This window comes from Periophthalmus magnuspinnatus, chromosome 19 (assembly GCF_009829125.3).
Source record: "Periophthalmus magnuspinnatus isolate fPerMag1 chromosome 19, fPerMag1.2.pri, whole genome shotgun sequence".
Lineage (NCBI taxonomy): Eukaryota > Metazoa > Chordata > Actinopteri > Gobiiformes > Gobiidae > Periophthalmus > Periophthalmus magnuspinnatus.
In genome coordinates this window covers 5564600-5584153 of record NC_047144.1, presented here as the reverse complement: position 1 = coordinate 5584153, position 19554 = coordinate 5564600, and the positions used below count along the sequence as shown (strand labels likewise).

General features: G+C 41.3%; 1 protein-coding gene across 3 annotated transcripts in view; it reads left to right on the top strand.

Annotated features, from left to right (window-relative positions):
• raraa (retinoic acid receptor, alpha a) overlaps positions 1–19554 on the top strand; it is a 127646-nt gene that overhangs the window by 50952 nt on the left and 57140 nt on the right. For all 3 annotated transcript variants that reach the window (XM_033985365.2, XM_033985366.2, XM_055229784.1), the window contains exon 3: positions 6749–7469. In XM_033985365.2, the coding sequence (XP_033841256.1) occupies positions 7316–7469 (154 nt within the window). In that variant the 5' untranslated portion in view covers positions 6749–7315. The remainder of the gene's footprint in view (positions 1–6748; positions 7470–19554) is intronic.

Sequence of the window (19554 nt, the reverse complement as noted above, 5' to 3'; positions counted from 1 at the left end):
GATATTTTTCGTAATGGGGACCGGATGTTTGTCTCCATAAAGAAGGCACGTCCCCAGCAATTGTACAGATTTTAGTCCCAACAATGTGGTAAATACCCACGTACACACATGCATGCTCTCCTCCCTTTTATGAAACAGAGCATTGTCTAAAATGAAGCACTCTCAACATTTTCCATAAACAAAATGAATGGCCTGCTTTTTTAGAAATCATTATAAATCCTTCAATGGAGATTTTTTCTATGCAATAATCAAAGCTGTTTCATTTTGGCTTTATTATAAATTTGATTTACAGTTGAATTTGTTATAATAATTCAAATGAATGAGACAAAGAGGGTTTCTTCAGGATAGGCATCTGACACAAAGACTAAGGCCAAATAAGCTATGTAAATTACAATAAGAAATAGAGAGCGGAGGCAGCCATGAAAGAGCAACATACACTATAGACCTCTGACCACAGGAGGCATTAGTCTGTCACCGCAGAACAACCTTAAATGTCTCTTCTGCATTGTTTCATCTATTACATTATTTTTTTCTTTTTTCACCTCTCGCGTTTCCTCTCTCTCTTCATATTTCAAATTAGGCAATGCTTTCCATGGAGCCAGCTGTGTAAACAATAGGGATGGCCCTGTTTTCTCAGAGCTGGAGTAAAGTTTGGAAAATGGCAGAAAAGGATGATGGTGGAGAGATGATCTGTGGTGCTTTGTCTGTGCCACTTGCTTTGGGCAGGTTGGTGCAGTGTTGGCTTGTGTGTATGGTCAGTGTGGTCATGAGGGTGTCAGCCCTCTGTTACCATGGCCCCCCTGCAAATATTGACAGAGCTGAAAAACCGCAGTGAGTAACTAGAAGGCAAAACCTGCAAATAATGCCCTGCCAATTACACCCACACTTTTGTCACCAAACAGTTTTTCACCGGAAATACTTGTTTTAGCACCTTATCATCACACTACCCCCACAACTTCCTTTGATTCATGGTTACCAACTTTGAGCCATGATAAACAAAGTTCACCTGGTGTCACATGTATAACCCAGATTTAGAAGCAGCGTTGAGCCATTTGTCCATAGGTCTGCCTTACCTATTCTGTTAGAACACTATTTTCACTTGGTACTTGGTAGAAGCTTCTCAAATTTAACATCTTCATGTGATACTCTTTACGTAAGGGGCAGGCTGCCAGCCCTCTTTAGATGTGTCTTTTATGGGCTGTGGTTGGCACTGGTCGCCTGTGGGTGGCAGTGGGGGTGTGACTGTCAGAATGGGCCTTTGAACGTGTGTTTATGGCTGTGTGTGCATGAGTGCGTGCAGGTGGGCAGATGGTCCGGTTCTGCTCACTCACACACAGTAGCGCTCAGTGGCTGTGAAGGAGACAGGCTACCATCTGATGTACACGCACGCTGCCGCTTAGCCACGTATTCTTTGCAGGTGCAGTGCTCGCTGGCATTTGGGATAATTAAAGGCTGACCTTTTTGAGGTGAGGCAGAAATGTCACCCGGGTTTGGCTGACAAGTGGATTCACCCCGCAGGGGGCTGTGGTGAGACGTCCAAGGATTCTCACTGGCCTGGATGTGCACTTACCACCCTTTAGTGTCCTCGTGCCGCACTTTCTCTCTGTCATTGAGAAGTAGAGCTCAGCCACAGCTTGGTTTGCATGATGGTGTTACACAGGTGGAAGAGCACTGAGGCAGAATAAGTGTGCAGTGGTGGGCTAAAAGAGGAGCTGAGGTCTTCTGCAGCACAGGAGGACTTTATTTTAAGGTTAACCGGTGACTTCATGCAAAGTGTTTAGTACTTATTTTTGCACGTCTTAAAAGGTATTAACACATTTTATCTTTTAACCTCCAGGCAGCTTTGGGCACTGTGAATGTCAAATGTTTCAGACAGGGGATCTTGGATGACTTTGTGTGACTTCTGACTGTGCCTCTGTGTATCTTAGTCATTACTGCAGTAAATGCATCTTTTACTAAAATACTTATACTAGCCACAAGTCTTCTTCCATTGGCTCGTCCATGTGATCATTCATTTATGCAAAACTGAGCTACCTGACGTAGTTATGTAGTGTAAATGCAGTGTACTGTGTGGCACATCCCTGGGGCGTGGAGATGCCATGCAAATGTCTGTGTTATATAACACGTGCACACTTGTTGGTACAGTCCATACTTGTACATCTTTGTATACATTCCACACATTATCACATCTCATGTTGGATGTGTATAAGCGTACTGCTCCTGTCTTCATCAAATATTCAACATGTCATGCTCCAGCGACTTCTTCATGTGCCTGCTGCAGAGCCATACAGCCTGAAGTCAGGGTCTGCTCCACGCTGCTACATGTGGACATACTCGTGGCCATAACCTTTCACATAAGGTTTTTTGTAACATTCGTCTTGAGACTTATTTTAGATTACAAGTAGTGTTTAAAGTTAATATGGTGCCAGACCAACAACTAAGTACATCTCACAGATGTTTTAGTAGAATACCAATCTTGTTCTTCTATTGCCCTTTATGTTAGTATGGACTCTTGACAATGAAGTATACAGTTTATATAAACCTGCCCTTGAACATTGCCTTCACTGTGTGTATAAACTTGTGATACAGCTATAGTTGAGTTTTAAGTAGCTTTACATTCCTCTTGACTGTCAAGCATGACACATTGCCGCAGTGCTTACCAGCAGCTATACATGAAACCAAGAGCTTTAGCAACAGAGGCACTCACACGGTAAAAGATTCATTCATTAGGAGATCAGGAGACCGAGCTGCATGAGACAAAAACATCTCATTTTACTTAGTGCTAATTTGTGGTAAAGCAAAAGTACACTTGGAAGCATTGCCCTGGCTAGTTTTGTTTGTGGATTGTTATGTCAGTGGCATTGTGGTTTTTGGTTTTCTCTTAAATTGGTCAAATAGCATGTTTGACTCTTACTCATGTGGATATGATGAATGTGGTTCCTATAAAAACGAATGAGAGAGAGAGAGGAAAAAAAAAAAACATGTTCAAATTGTTTTATTCTGCTATGTGGTCCAACTGTTTGTCCCGGCCTGGGGTATTAATGAAGAGCTACAGTTTGATCTAACTGCCTTGTTGACATATTCCAGCTGTTAATGCTTGAATACAAATGGGGAATTAACACAAACACACTCCTTGTACATTAGATTAGTGGTAGTCTAGTTCTGCTTTAACATGTATTCATTCACCTTTTGTGACGTGCTTGGCTTCTGTCCACATCTGAGCTGTTCTGTCCGGTGTTATGTTAGACTGTCCCCTGTGGCCATGTTTTCTGCCCTGTCCGCCCTTCTACCTCTGACCTCACGCTGCCACTTTGCCGTTTTCCTGATTATTTATTCACCATTTCCTGTCACTTCCAATTATGATCACTCATGCTATGTCACCTTTGACCTTCAGCTATTTTTAGTTGATCTAAACAAGCTTGACCACGCACATTGTTGTTCATATTTACTCTTGGATGTAAAAGATTAAGTGCCTTTCCGTGGAAGATGTGCTTTTTTTGTTGTTGATCTTACCACAATGCATACTATACGAGTTCCCTATATCGTTACACACCAGCAGAGAGGCTGTTAGACGAGTACGACAATGGCTAAATTCCAGCCTTAGGGATCTCTTCTATACCATCTGTAACCTATAACCTATTCCTGTCAATTCCATATAGATTGCGTTGTCATTGTTAAGTATTCATGTTTACGTACCAGCCTATATGAAAAGATCAAGTGTTTTGTGTGTGTGTATGTGTGTGTGAGAGGGCATAAGGCAGTGCATGTTAATATAAAGCACATCTTCATTCTGGTATAGGCTCTGTGAAGGCCAGCGTCAGCCGTCCTCTTTCTTCTTCTTCATATCAGTGACCTTGAGTGTCAGGCCTACTGTATAGAACACATACATCATAGGACTGCCTTTGCTCAAGAGCACGTTGTCGGACGCATGTTGCCGAGATTAGCACCAGTATACGTTGTGTAGTAAGTATAAGAACTGCACAGATAAAAGAGATATATTAATATACTCTGCATTTGTGGCACTAAAAGGTCACGCGTCCATGATGGGTGTCTCTAATCCACTGGCTTTTACATAATGATGTGCCTTGGGTTGTATGTGTTCATCATATGTCCTTATCTGAGGCTAAAGGAATGGTATAAGTGTTCACTCACATTCTCTTGTTGTTTACACAGCAGTAGGTTTAGCAGTTCAAAAAGGCCTAGCAATTATGCAATGATCTGACTTTCATGCATCACTATTTTCACAATTTTGACAGTATATTTTGCCCTTGGCTGTTTGTTTTTTGTGTAATCTAGTTTAAATTTTTAGGTTTTAAAGACTGTATTAATGAGACTCTTGTCATTTCTGAGCATTGCGATAAATGAGTTCTAAATTGTGAAAAAAATGGGTAAAAGGGAAAAAGGGGAGCTGCTCAAATGAAATAAATTCTTACAAAAATTGCTATACCATTTATTATTATTTATATTTTTAAAGATATGAGTAATTGCACATCACATGGGACACCACCGCCTTGTAGTTTTGCTCCCTAAACTACCATACACGAGTCTATTTACCGTAACATCAATAAAAAGAAGTGGGTGTTAGTGTCCACAACAAAGTCAGTGCTGGTACAAGCTCTGGGTAATTTGTGATGTAGCTTATCATTGGGAATGGCCTCTAAAGGTGCCCACACTAGGCGTCGTAATGATAATGGTGAAGGAAGTGGCCTATTTCCGGCCTGTGGTTCTTCTTGTCGAGCTGTAGTCCTCGTTCAAAGAGCCGGTCCTGAGTCTGGGTGGCTTCAGGGCGTTACATTAAAATATAAATGGCTTTAAATCACTTGAATGTGGCTTTTGACAGAGCGAATACTTATCTGATACAAATTCACTTGTGTATAGATCAGCTTTTTAAACAAATGTTTGTATGGGACAGAACAGCAACTAATATCTTTAAAAGCATTTGCTGTGAGTAGATCTCTTTTAGTTTAATAGGCGGCTGGTCATGGAGAGGAGGGCTTTATAAGCAAATAAAACTATATCCAACTCCCATGGGCTTTAAAAAAAAGGCTATTAAAGCTCTGGTCTAATATAAGGGCACATTTCCCCACAACGCGCTATTCTTGTCCACCATTTACACTGGCCCATCGCCACCGGGTGACTTCAAAGCACTTTGGCAGCAATCAATAAAAATAAGGCAGCTAATAGATGCCAATCCCATAAAATCAGCTCTCTTTGTGATTAAAAGACATACTGTATTGTCGGGTTAGCAATGACGGCACAACGCCCACACATGCACTGGGAAGCCTGGGAAGCTGTTCCCATAACTTATTGCTCATGTGCTTTTTCTACTCAGAGGTATATTGAAGTCACGTCTGGACAGAGCTTGAGCCCTATGGAATTATTGGGAGCAGATGTCTCACTGTTACACTGCAGCACTGTTGGATGTGTTTCACAATCTTTTTATTCATGTGAGAATCATGTTGAGATGATACAGCACATTATCTCAGGGTGATGTTGACTTTAGTTTAAGGTTGTATCAGTACACATGCACGTTATAATCAACATGTATTATTTAGAGGCAACAAGACAGCAGCACACAGTAGCAGCATGTATGGCCTAAAAACACACAACAGTATAAGTGCATTGCAAAACATATTATTTATGTTGCATGGTATTTTGATTCATAATGCATCAAGCCAAATGAAGGCCGTATATATTTGTAAATATTGATGCATCCCTGTTTATTGTTCATTTAATGATTCAATTTGGAGGGCTTTTTTGTTATTGTATCTAAACAAAATTGTCTTTTCTTTTTATTGATTCAGTATATTTACAAAATAAATATGAGGCTCTTCCATTATAATACTGGAACATGTCCATGTCCATGTAATAAGTGGTTGGTTCTAGAGCTACAACCTTCCTGAGCTACAACCATTTATGTGCCAGACTGAAGCAGTCCACAAAGGAAAAATGGCCCAAGTTTAACATTGTGTAGTGTAAGAGCTATTTAGCTGATCTATGAACACGTACTTTGGGTTGTTAATAGTGAACTTCTTCTCTTTAAGACTTAATACTCATTGGTCACATCTCAATGCCTCTTGTACACATACAAGTGGAAACGGGCTGCCGACAGGTCTGCCTTGACCCTTCTTCATTTACTGCAGTTGATGTGTGATGTCCTGGTGTGATTCATGTTGCAGTGTCACATTCCAGAGCTGCACAGTTCATGCAAAGACACATTTGTATAGTTTTCAGCTCTTCTGTCGCAATCACTGACACACTGAAAGGTCATTAGGAGGAAAACATAAAAGATGATCAAGAGCTGTTTGTAACATCACTTTTGTTTAGTATGTGTTAAAGTGGAAGTAAACTCTGCTGAGGAAATCTCTAGTGGCCCCAGAGTGGAGCCCTGGGGCACACCTCTAGCTGGTGTAATTATCCAAGTTTTTCCTTTGTGTTGGGCTCTGTTCGTTGCTGTTTTGGCTCCCGCTGTACATTCTATGTATTCTGTCACTGTTAATGAGCGTGTGTGTGGAGCGTACAAAGCGGTGAGAAGACATCACACACCCACTGCTCTTCTCACTGTTTTATCACACCATTAGATAATTAAGGCGGATGGGGTGTTTTTGTAACATTTCAGATGAGACATTACCATTAATTAGCGTCAGAAAAAAGTGTTTTGCTGAAGCTCTTAAGCACAAAGGGAAACAATCTCTTTGCCGTGTCACTGAAGCACTAAATGATCTCTCTCTTTCTCTCTCTCTTCTAGGCCCGGGAGCGAGCAGGAGGCCCATCTGAGGAGAAGAGCTTTGGCATCATGTGATCGGTGCATTCCCTGCAGTGGAAGGCTGAAATCCCCCTTTTATTTTCTTTCAAAGGCAAACCACTAGCGCCCCTATCACCACTATCTACTACTCCTGAACCTGACTGCAGCCAAAAGTCCACCCCTGCTTGACTCGACTTGCCTCTGCTCCTTCATCTTGCGAGATAAGGCATGGCTGTGCTCCTTTTCTTTGACGCCTCTCTCAAATAAGACCCTTTCAAACCCGAGAAGGACGGGGATAAAACACTGGTCACCCCCCTCTTTTAGAACTTGTGTCTTTTTTATCTTTGTTTCCTTAGTAACTCAACCCTTGACACACACATTCACTAAATCAACACATTTTTTTTTTTTTTTTACTGTTTGACATCTAAGGCGAGGACAACAGCGTTCAAGTTTCCACGCCTGGAGTGTGCAGTGGAATAACTTCTCTTGTCCATGGCGGATTAAATTTGCTTCTACGATTTGTATTTTTGCAATCAGATTTAGTTGACTCTAAGGGGGACTTGAACTACAATGGCTGGGAAGGGCAACCCAGTACCAGGCCCCCATTTAAATGGCTTCCCAATGCCCACCTACTCGTACTTTTTCCCTCACATGCTGGGAAGCCTGTCTCCTCCAGCTCTGCCAGGATTGTCTATTAGTGGATACAGCACACCATCACCAGCAAGTAAGTCAAATCGCATTGTGTTGTGTTGCATGTTTGTGTATCTGTGCAACTTAATGCTGGTTTTTGTTTTGGTGGTGCATTGCCTCCAGCATTGTCCTTAATTCATAAGCCCTCCCACACACGCACACAAGCACTTGATCTGTCAAATCATAGGCAAAGTCAGGAAAAGCAAAATTGTTTATTCAGGAACACCAATTTGGCAGCAGTGCCTAAAATAGCTCACTCAAATATTATCATCATGTCCAACCTTCATGCTAGGGCTTTGTAAACAAGTCATCACAAACTGTAAAACTTGACTTGCAAAGTTGTTTATTCAAATCAAAGTAAGGAGAAAACATTCAACTGAACACTTTTACACAAGCTGTGGATGCTCACATTTGTGTTACCAAATATCCTCATCTCTGTAAGGATATTTGTGACACTGAAAGTTTCAAAATCCTGTAGTATGCAACCGGCCTTAGAGGTCAAGAGGTAGAATCAGGGTGAAATGTTTTATTTCTGTAACGGGACGTATGTATTCCAATGGGAAAATGACATTTCTATCAGTGCACAATGCATAGGCTCGACAGGCTTTGTTGTTTTTATTGCTTCTTTTCAACATCTAGGCATTTTGCTCTTTAAAAGGTGTGGTTAATTTACTCTTTTTCACATTTAAATGAACAGATGAAGTAGCAACCTAGAGGCAAACAGTTGAAGTCGTCTTTACATAAGCTTTCATGTTATTCTGTATCTGTTCCTGCTTTGCATTTTATTTGGTTGTTAAATTGTAAAAACAGGTCATTATATGTAGGTAACGTAGGTATCTAGATATGTGTAGGTATATGTAGTAGCGACACAGACTGAAAACGTCTGTACCAGCACAAAAAAACTTTGTTTAATGCCAACTTTCAGTTCCTCGGCATTAAATGTCCATGTCAATTAACCAATAACTATACCACATTGACTTATTTAACAGCAGTGTAGGTGCTCACACGTCATGGTGGCACTCTGCACAAATGAATGGCACAACAGCACTCATGTTTTAACATAGTCTGTCCAAACAAAGTGCAGTGTGTCATCTTACTGCTGAAACAGATGAAGAGACATCGTGTCCAGAGTTGCAACTTGTATTTGCTCAAACACATCAAGTCTCCAGTGCGGAGACTTCACAATGACTCAAAGTCAGTCAGTTGTTATTGGGGTGACAGTGGCTCAGTGGTTAGAGTGTTGGTCCCCCAACCTGAAGGTCGGAGGATCGAGTCCTGCTCAGACCAAGTTCTGTCGTTGTGTCCATAGGCAAGAGTAGTATGAAAGTGTTGTGTGCACGAATGATAGGTGGTGGTCAGAGGGGCCGATCACCAAGTGTGGAAATGAATGAATAATGACTATAGTGTAGCGCTTTACGTGTAAGCCATTTATTTGTACCTAATAATTAGTCTACATCCAGTCACAGTCCAAGTAAAGTTGAAGTCAAACAGAAATGAATAGAATATGAACCAAACTCTGCCAACATCGTCCTCTTTCTCGGCCCTGGTAAAAGCGTAATTCCCAGATAAATGTGGTGTAGTAAATATCCAGTATGGAGCGTGTATGCATAAAAATGCAGCCTAAAGAGTCCACGTAAAGTTCACCATAATCCTCATCCTCAGCGCCTTTCATTTAAAGTGCCCTATACAGAGAAAACGAAAGTGAAACTTAAGCCCGTGTCAGTCCATATGAGGATCAGTTGTGTGCTCTGGTTCATTCTCTTGCACATTTGTTTTGAATTATAAATGAACATGGTATAGCCAAGTATGATGTTTTAAAAATATGCATTAACATAGTTATAACGTAATTCAAGGATTCAGAAGTATTTTATTAACAATGTTGGTCACTAATTTACATAATAATACCGGTTCCTGAATGGTTCTTTTTTTGGTGCCTGTATTTTTTTAAGATACTGATGTAGAAAAAAATCGAATGTCTCTCAGCAAATTATTTTTGATTCCAAACATTGACTTCAAAGTCAGGTCATAGCTTTCTTATGGTTGTTGTTTTTAATTTAGTTAACATTTTTATGTCATGTTTTTCCCTTTTTCATGCAGGCAAGGTCTACAAATCCTCAGTATGTAAACTAATACGATTTCTCTCTGTGAGTGAATGTGAATATATTCTGTATTGTGTAATCTCAGTGTAGTGTCAAAATGTTGTCTTTTTAATTAACTCCCGCTAGTCTCACAAGTACCCCGCTGCATATTATGTTTTCCTATATATTATGTAGTCCTAAAGAACATCCAGTTTCTATTGTGGTACGGCCATATAGTGCAATGCTCCAGCCTTGGCTTTATCAGCAAAGAATCATGCAGTTGATAATCAGGTGGCATGGGACTGTACATATATAAACAAACTCTCAGTGAGGGTTAGTTCATCGATGCAGCTCCATTATTTGATATGGTGACCTCACTCCTCTGTGGTTCAGCGGGGCCACCCTATTGACTTTCTATCTCCTGAAGTTTGTGTTGGCTGTCAGCGCACTAGGCAAGTGAAGAACGGTCTCTGCCCTGCCCGTAGTCCCGCCTACTTCCTCATTCAATCCCAGAATCCTCCACTCCTCTCTGCCCCGACTCCATTTCTTATAACATGAGTTCCTTTTTCCTTTTTGGCGCGGACAAACATTTCCTCATAAGTACAATATTTGCCCTTCATGCCGATTAGCATTCTCCCTGATAACTCCAAGTGTGATTCACACATGCACAATGCACTTTGACGTAGTCCATTTTCACACACTCTTACTCCAGCTAACCTCCTTCAGCATTAAGTAGTGACAAGAAAGTGCCAAGATGTTCTTTTTTGTGATGCTTTGAATGAAAGGGCAGCTGTGGCTACAGTAGTAACTTACCATCACCAAGTGTGGAAATGAATGAATAATGACTATAGTGTAGCGCTTTGAGAGGCTTTGAAAAGAACATTACAAGTGTAAGCCATTATTATTATTATTATTATTATTACTTGTTCTCAGGCAGTTCTTTTATAATTCTGAGAGGATCAGTCAAAGAGTCCATAAACAAGTGGTCTTTAGTAATAACCCTTCAATTCCTTGTAAATATCACATTACTCTGACTACACTTTGGCTCCTCACTAAATTGTAAACTCTGACAAGTTGATTTTTGAACAGAATGCTAAACTGTTAAGACAACTGAATGACACACTAGGGCTGAATGATTTGGGGAAAATATCAAAATATTTGTCTGTGTCTGATTTTTCTGACAAGCATTGTGATTGCAATTAAATTATCAATTTTATGTTTAAAGGTACAGTATGTACCTTTCTGGAGTTGGTATGTCACCTGCATGATTCCATGGAAATAGAAAGTTAAAACCACACTTTGGAGCATTCCCCATAGAGATAGATACATTTTATAGATACATTTTATGCCAACAGTCAAAGGAACATTTTCATGCAAACAAGCAGGATGAGACCCACCTCTGGGGCAAATAAGAGTCAGGTCTGTGGCGATGCAAGCCCACTCATAGTAAGGATACGTGTCGATGCATCTTTAGAGCCGAGTCTCTAACAGGTACAGGTGTGCTCTGACCATCTGCTCTGTATTTCCACACAAAGCACAACAGCGCTTGTGCGAAACACACACAGAAGATCATCGTCAGAGAGTTTTCTGCTCATGAGCAATAATGTTAACAGTGTAGCTGAATAGAAAATGAAACGAGAAAGGATTCCTTGTGTTGTAAAAGTGAGGCAGACTTCACAGCTCTGCATGTGCCACACTGTCTGCACTATCTGCTATATCCAACACTTTGTCCAAATGTAAGTTGTCACTCCATTTCTCAGTGGACTGTTCAGGTGCACACAGCACCATGGTCCGTACAGGTGCCAGTGATTGTACAGACGATTAGTCGATTAACGAAAAAATAATCATTAGATTAATCGATAAGAAAATAATAATTTGTTGCATCTTTAGATAAATAAACAATAAAGCAATAAACACAACTAAATTGAAAAATCTTGCTTTTATTTAATTTATTTTTTGCCTAAAAGTTACATACTCTACTGCTTTAATAATAGTATCCTGTTCAAAGTTCTTATCTTAAAGACGTCCAGAAGAATGGACTAGTTTTTCAGTTCATATGTCTTTCTGTTTAAGAATCACATTTCAGAACATGTTTGTGCACATCTAAACTTCAGGGTTAGCAGTTTTATGTCAAATAAGACTGAAAATTTGGTTGTGTGTGGAAAAAATTATGGCTCCTCAAAAATTGCAGCCTTTGCAATTATTCTTTCAGCCGTATGAAAGACAGTAATGAAGCTTTTTGTGTTTTTTAGAGCCATACTGTTTGAACTGGTTTGTGTTAATTTCCCCATGATAATGGAGGACAAACACTGTGTGTGAGCCTACATAGACATCACAGATCTGCAATGGCTTCATTTGTTTCTATTGAGGTTTATAGATCCTTGTGAAAAGAAAATCTTTTAACTGCAAAACTGTGAAGATGCATACAGGTTTTGAGCCAATTTGCAGTACTGAATGATAGCGCATAATGTCGAAAAGATTTGCCAAAACACACAGCAAGAACTTTCCACACATATTATTATTTAAACAACACCGTGAACTTTAGACCACATCTGTCTTCTTTGGCTTAGGACGCACTTTCACAATTGTTTAGAAGACTCTGGGACACCAGTGTTTGTTTGACACTGATGTAAGTGCTGTGCTTACACTTAACTGAATAATTGGGCTCGGAAACGAAGTAATCTGTATTGTTTTGCGTTCATCCTACTTTATTCTACAGGTTTAAACTCACCATTACGTCTGTGGGATGCACGTGTCTTAACCTGCTGCTCATTTGCGACCGGATACTCTTACAGCACAGACGAGCGGACATTTCCTCCCTCTGCCTCCTCTTTCTCCGAATTGTCCATCTCCTCTGGCTCATCTTCCAAACCACAACAGAGCAATTATTTGGACTAAGCAGAGCAGAAAGGTTAATGCAGGCCTGCCACATGCACACTATTTTTCTGCCTTTGCCTCCTGGGTTGAGTGTTCACATTACATTATCTGAAAATCATCTGGTGCAGTTATGTGCGTATTGATATTACATTTATCGCCCGCGGCTTTGGTAGTTAAGCGAGTATTATGATCTGAGATGGATTACATGCTCATAAACAACTGCACCGGACAATAGAATGTGCTTTCATGGTATTCAATGCTTTCTATGGCAGCTATAACACTTCTATTGATCCTGTTATTGTCATTTGAGCCTTCCGCTGTCGGTCGCTAGCTCCGACGCTACGCTATTACATTATGAAGGATTGTAATGTACGGCACGGGCTTGCTACCTGCTGCCACCGCGGACTAATTGGCCTTTCCCCACAGAGCGCTCTTGTTTTGTCAGTAATTGCTACGCGCAGGAGCTATTGACTTATTAGGGAGCAACATGGCATTTATGAATGTACTTTGAGGCTCGGAGGGAAACGTAAAAGAGGATTTTCAGAGCTCAAGGCCTGTGCCATTTAGCAGGCGCGAGGTGGAAGGTACTGACAGCGGGTAAATAGGGATATGGTAATGCTGGGCAGACAGGTGGTTCCTCTCTGCCCCGGTGGTCCGCTCCAATCAAGCAGAGGCCATGTCAGTGCGCTGCATGGGTGGCACACATAAGTTTAAAAAAAAAACTGCTGCGCCTGGCTAAAAGAGAATACCTCCGTTTGGATGCAAGTAGGAGTGATAGCAACATGTCACTGCGATGGGTAGAGAATACATTTGGACGCTACGGTTTATGTTTAGTGTTTGGAGGGGAAACCAGTGGCAGTTCTGAAATGTCCAAAATTCTGCATTATTCTCATTGGTGAAAGTGTATGGATTTAAACCAGATTTGAAGGATTACGACATGCTGATGTATATTTAGCAGTGAGGGGGAAGTATGTGGAGCTCTGGAGACGGAGACACACTGAATATGTAGGATTACTGAAAGACACACACATGAAACAAAATACACTCCCTCGCTTTGTTTTAGCTACACAATTATAACAAGATTAAAAACACAAAAAGGTAAGTTTAGGAAAATGTGGGTCCTTTGTGAAACCATTTTAGATGTGCACACATTTATGAACTACAAGTGCTGTTATGACTATTTCTTAAGTCAAGCTGGACTTTGTTTGCATCATCTTCCTTTGTTAGCTCTGGGCCTTGTCCAGATATCTTCTTTATCTGGCTTTTCTCAATGACAGCCACAAGCACTTGTCAAGTACATTCCCCTTGAGCAGCAAAACTGATCACTGAGGACACAAACAACTGTCTTATTGACACATTTCTTTTCTTCTTATCAGGTAGCTGCCATTTCAGAACAGAAATGCTACCTCTGGGGGAGAGCTTGTCATTATTGGAAAGTCATTTGAGCAGTGCCAATACTGCGATGGAGAGGATTGGGGCTTATTAAACATGGCGTGTAAAACACATCTCGCATCGCGCTCATTGACTACAGTGTAATGACCTTGTTAATTAACTTCTGAGCAGTGGGAGGATGAAAAATGGGTGCACGCACCGTCCTATTCTTAAAATTTGAAAAGAGGTAATTGTCCTGGGTTAATATAGTACATTACAGGTGCTTGGCCAGATTTATCCCTGTGTTAAATCAAAGCTGCAAATGAATTACTGTTGGAATAGTTAAATGAAGTCAGGTAATAGCCGCTATTCAAATGAGGAATTCAAATGCCAGGTTGACAATGATCTTTTATTGAAACCTATGACAAAGTGCAGATGAAAACAGCATTTTACATCAAATCAAACATTTAGCACTTGCCACTTTAGCACTTATGCCATATTTGTAACAAAGCAGCAGTTCAGGCTTCCATCTGTAAGTTTATTCGATTTTTTTATCAGTAGATGTCAGATGTGAAATCTGTTCCCCCCTCCCTCACCTGCCTTTGTTCAGGCTCACCTGTGCTCTCTGGTCTTCTTCTGTCAGGACAAAGCTGGTACACAATCAGACAGCAGTAACATAGACAGCATCTAGTGGTGATGTGAGAATACAACAGGGCCAGTTCAGCCAATCAAATCACAAACTGTGTCTTTCAAGCAGTGCCACTTGATAGAAGTGGCACTCAGTTGAACAGGTGAAGAAAGAATCACATCATTTACAATTTCTTAACTAAATGGACCACATTTTCCTCAGTTCTTTAGTTTACCTGATGTTGCTTTCTCTTCTTCAAGGCTGTGTATCTTTTCATCAGCTTATCTTTACTCAGTTTGTCCTCTTACATTTTTTCTAGTCCTCTTTTCCAGCTTCCATCAGCCTGCCACTCCTCCCTCCTCATCCCTCTCTCCACTAGGCTCCTTTATTCTCTCTGTACCCCTGGACTTGACAGAGCTATCATTACATTGCCACCTATTTAGTCGCAGCCTGTTATTTTCCATTTGCTTTGAGTGGACCCAGGGCCAAATCCCTGCCCAGAATACTTGATCCCAGCCACAGGATTTATCCCCAAACAGCTTGGCAAGTGTGGTCCACTCCCCTCTTTTGCCCTCTCTCCCCTCTCCTGTCTTCCTCCTTCTATCTCTTCTTTTGGCCTCTTATGCTAATGCAGCCCTCCTTTCTGAAAGAGCTGTCTTCCCATAATCCGATGGATGGCTCCATTTTCCAAGCCCAGCGCACACTTGGAAAGGCATCACACTCTATTAGAAATACAAGGACACGTGCTATCTCTCATAAACACTCCACTAACAGCACAGCAGTGGAGCTGGTACATGGAGAGCTCCATGGACAGTTGAAAACCAGCAGGCGTTCGCCGGCAGCCATGCAGCAGGGTAAACATGGACTACATCTGAACCTCCCTCTGATGTGCCAACACAGGCCTGTTTCTTTATTTGTGCCCACTTCAAAGGCTCGAGAGGAAGTCAAGACAAGGGCACATAGATAACAACTGCCTCCCTCTCTCCTCTTATTCTCTCCTTTTCTTCAACCCATTCTCCCTACAACCTCTCCTCCTTCTTTTATCTCTCCCTCCACACCCATACGCTCATCTCTGTCTTCTTATGCCCTTTTTGCAATACCCATTTCATCTAGTCATAACTCACTCTGCTGCATACATTCAAATGTCAATGAGTCTCTCAGAGGCATCAGTCCTCTATTGTCCTTTGATAAGCGCTCCGAGTGACAGCATCTGTAAAATATAGGGCAGTTACCTAATGCAGCGGGCGGAGAGGAAAGGACTTTGGTGCTCTGCTCAGAGTGATTGAATTATCAAGCAGAGCTTTGCTTGTTGTCCAAGTGGGTTTCAGAGGAAAGCCCTTTTCTCGGCGGCTAATGCGCTTTTTCAGCCCAGCACAATGGCTAACTGTGTTGTGCAAAGGGCCTAAGAACGCTGTGTTGGGCCAGAGCTTATGGGGCCACCAGTCCACACTTGGCTCCTCTCTAAGGGGCCCCTGGCCACACTTAACCTCAGGCCTGTCTGCTAGTATTAGCACACAGTGTCTTCAGAGACCTGGATAATTCACCACTGACAGCATTTGTACATTGCACAGCTTCTATACTGTTGCAGACTGGGCTACCTTCTACTTAACATTCTACAGTTTGTGCTGTCTCTCTCTCGCAGTCCTTTTCTGCTGCACTTTGCTTCATACATTTTCACTTGAAATTTTTTGAAAAATATGTGCTGTTTCATGGCATATAGTCATGCACAATCTTTTTTTTCAATTCAAATAAGTTGTCTTTGTAGTCACTTTGGTGTCACGGTGGCAGAGTGGGTAGCACTGTCGCTTCACAGCAAGAAAGGACGGGATTCAACTCCTGGGCCACCTGCACCTTTCTGTGTGGAGCTTACATGCTTCTCCTCATTCCTAGGTGGATTTCCTCCGGGTGGATTTCCACCGAGTTTTCCAGTTTACCGTATCAACCCAAAACATGAACAATAACATCTGGACATGGGTCCCAGGGCTGGGCCCTCTGCATCTGACAGATTTCCTCAGCAGCATTGAAGTGATGTGTTAAATGCAGAGGAAAAATGATGGCCTTTATGAAAGCTTTTGAGCAGGTTGAACTAAATATCATTTTAATTAATTAAATCTAATAGTACCCTGGAGAACTCAATATTGAAGGCACATGACAGATAACCCGATGTACTACTTATAACAGGCAGAAGGGCGACAGGTACAGTGTACAGCGGCTTAGAATAGTGGCAGGCACTGATACAGGGAGACTTGCTGGAAGCCATGAAAGTCATCTGGTATTTTCCAGTCCATTGAGTGTGGCAGAAAACAGTAGATATTTGGACTTGTAATTAATACTGGAAAAGGAGGAAAAGCCAGACGGACATGTGCGCTCCAGACGGGATTAAAATCACTAATCAGTGCATGCGATATTAGACTGTGCGAGGTTCCCCTGCATAAATAAACCCCATGTGAAGAGTGTATCCTGTGTAAATGTGCTGAGGAACAGAGCACAGATGTGAGAGTCTAAATTCTACAAACAAGTCCGCTGGAACCAGTGCTCGCAGGAGTCTATTGTCTAAATAGAGCTTTTGTAACTATTGTCTGTCCTGTCTGCTGGTTATTGGTTGGCATGTGCTCCATGTACTGTGACCACAGTTAAAGTACACCATCAGAAGCTAAGTTAGGCTTGTTTTTCAAAAAGTTGCTAACATCACTGTTTATTCAAGTTAATCCTTAATTGTTTCCTGTGTAATAAAACTTTTTGAGTCTTTAGATACTGTTGTTGTCAGAGGTGAAAATGAGTAGAAGTACTATATACTTCGGAACAGATTATATTTCCTCTGTATTCGTGGAAGTAATTTCCCTGTAATTTCCGCTCTGTTTTCTTTCATGTGTAAACAGCTGTTGTGCTGTTAGCCTGTGATCAGAGAGCAGACACACCTGAAACGAGCGCTGGCTCTGACCTTCCCCACATGCCCTTCTGGTGTTTGTTCTATTGAGTTTTCCTTTAAATCCTTAAACCGAGGAGGATGTGACGAGATACATGCATTTGAAGTCTGTAAACAAAGGCTTATACTTTGATTTGTTCCTGTTAATGCGACAAACAGATGAAGAGCTTCCCGTCCTGTTGGACTCGGGGAGAGATTCCAGCGTTTGACACTGACTGATGGGCTTTTGTCAAGATAAAATCTTGCGCCAAAGTACACAACCGCACACAACCGCACACAACCGCACACAAGGCAGACTGTGACAAAACAAGTATGTGCCTCTAGACCCAGACGACCTGAAATGTGGAACGCACTATTTTTAATGATCCACTTGTGGCAGACCTCACAAAGAGTGACCTTTGCAGTGCAGTTTTTACTGGTTTGTTCCAAGAAGCACTTTGATGAGGATCTACTTTGTTTAGAATGAACAGTAACCACCACTCGCCCATAAATAAGAAAGAAATACTGTCTGTCATCAAAGACATTTTCTGCCAATTCTCATGTCATGTGATTTTTAAAAATGAATAAATATACAATCTTACACAATTTTGACAATATTTTCAAATGTTTACTATTATCAGTTTATTAGGATCCCCATTAGCTGAGCTTAAAACAGGCTACTCCTGGGGTCCTTCTTTGAAATACAAGTACCACAGTATTACAGTTATTTATGTGACAGAAATGACAAACATATCAAACATTCCATTCAATATTTACAATACAAAATGCTGGAATATCATTATATGAATACTATATAAACATTACACAGATAAATAGGCTGTATTTCATTTATAGATAACTTATCCCCAAAAGACTCTTCAATTGAATGTTGAAATTTGTTTTTCGTTCAGTTGGTGTCCAAATGGTGTTCTCACGTGATACAGCTTGACCTACTTTAGACCTATCCTCTCTATTCTCCCAGCCAGCTTTAACCATAATAAACTTTAAATTGGACACATACTCTTCGTAATCACAGGACCAAAGTGGAACTAAAGACTTGAGAAGAAGCGGGCCGATCATAAGAGCAGATAGCGTGGCTCTACACAGCTAAGGTCAAATGCGTGACTCCCCTGGCCGACCTAAAGACCCATCTAATCGTTCACTCTTTGAGAGGCAGAGACAGCACCGGCGGGGGACTTAGAAAAGAGGAGAGAGAGATCAAGAGCCAACCAGCCAATGAGGAAAGTGAAGGGGCCCTGCAGGCATCTTAAATCACAGCACGCCCCAACATACACTTCACACAAGAATCAGGAAGACAACGCACACTTTTCCACCAATGACCAGTGGCCACGGGAGAGACCTGGAGTTAGTATGGTTATACAAAGGGAACAGAGAAAGTCCCTTTTAACCCTGTAAACCCTCTTCATCTGCTCTGGCACACTGTATTGACAGTGGTGTCCAATAGAAAGAATTTGGTGAAAAGGGTTTTGGCTTAAATGGTCAAGCTCAGTAACCCACCTTTTTACTCATCGCTATGGTGATTGTTAGCAAACCGTAAATGTGCTTAACTTTACCCCTTATCTAAAGATTGCAAGTCTGAGTTTGTATTAAATGTTTTATTACACCATTTTAGCACTAAACTAACTCTCTACTAAACACTAAACTTCTCTCAGGAATGGAGCGTAAACATGAATGTGCTTGAAATTCATTGCCCTCATGAACAGACTGTCTAGAAACATCTTTTGCTAATAAATGCTAACTTTGTAAAATATTTAGCTGTATCATGGTTATTTATCATTATAACAGTTCAAAAATAGAAAGTGTGCCTCCCATGGTAAGCTCTAGATTCTACGTGTTCCCTATGAAATAACAGCCTCCATTTATTGAAAGTGCAGCCCCCATATTCGATAGTGTTTTCGTCTCAAGTATCCGTTCACATGGCGCTGTGAGGCCAGCAGATGCAGAGACTATGTGGCTGTTTGCTTTCATAATCCTGTGTTTATGCCGCAGAATGTAGGTAAAATGTCTTTGTTTACTGTTAACACAGAGGAGTGCTGGGCGGGAGAGGTCAGGCGCTGCCCCAGATGAGTTTTTGCTGATTCAATATTTACTCATCAAACACCACTATTTCCTGTAAGCACTTGGACAAACTTTCGCTCTCACCACTCCACTCTTGGTTGACTCTTGTTGTCATAGTAGCCCCGGTTATGTCGACCTAACATTTAATCTGTCTGTATAAAAGACAAGGTATGACCAAGCA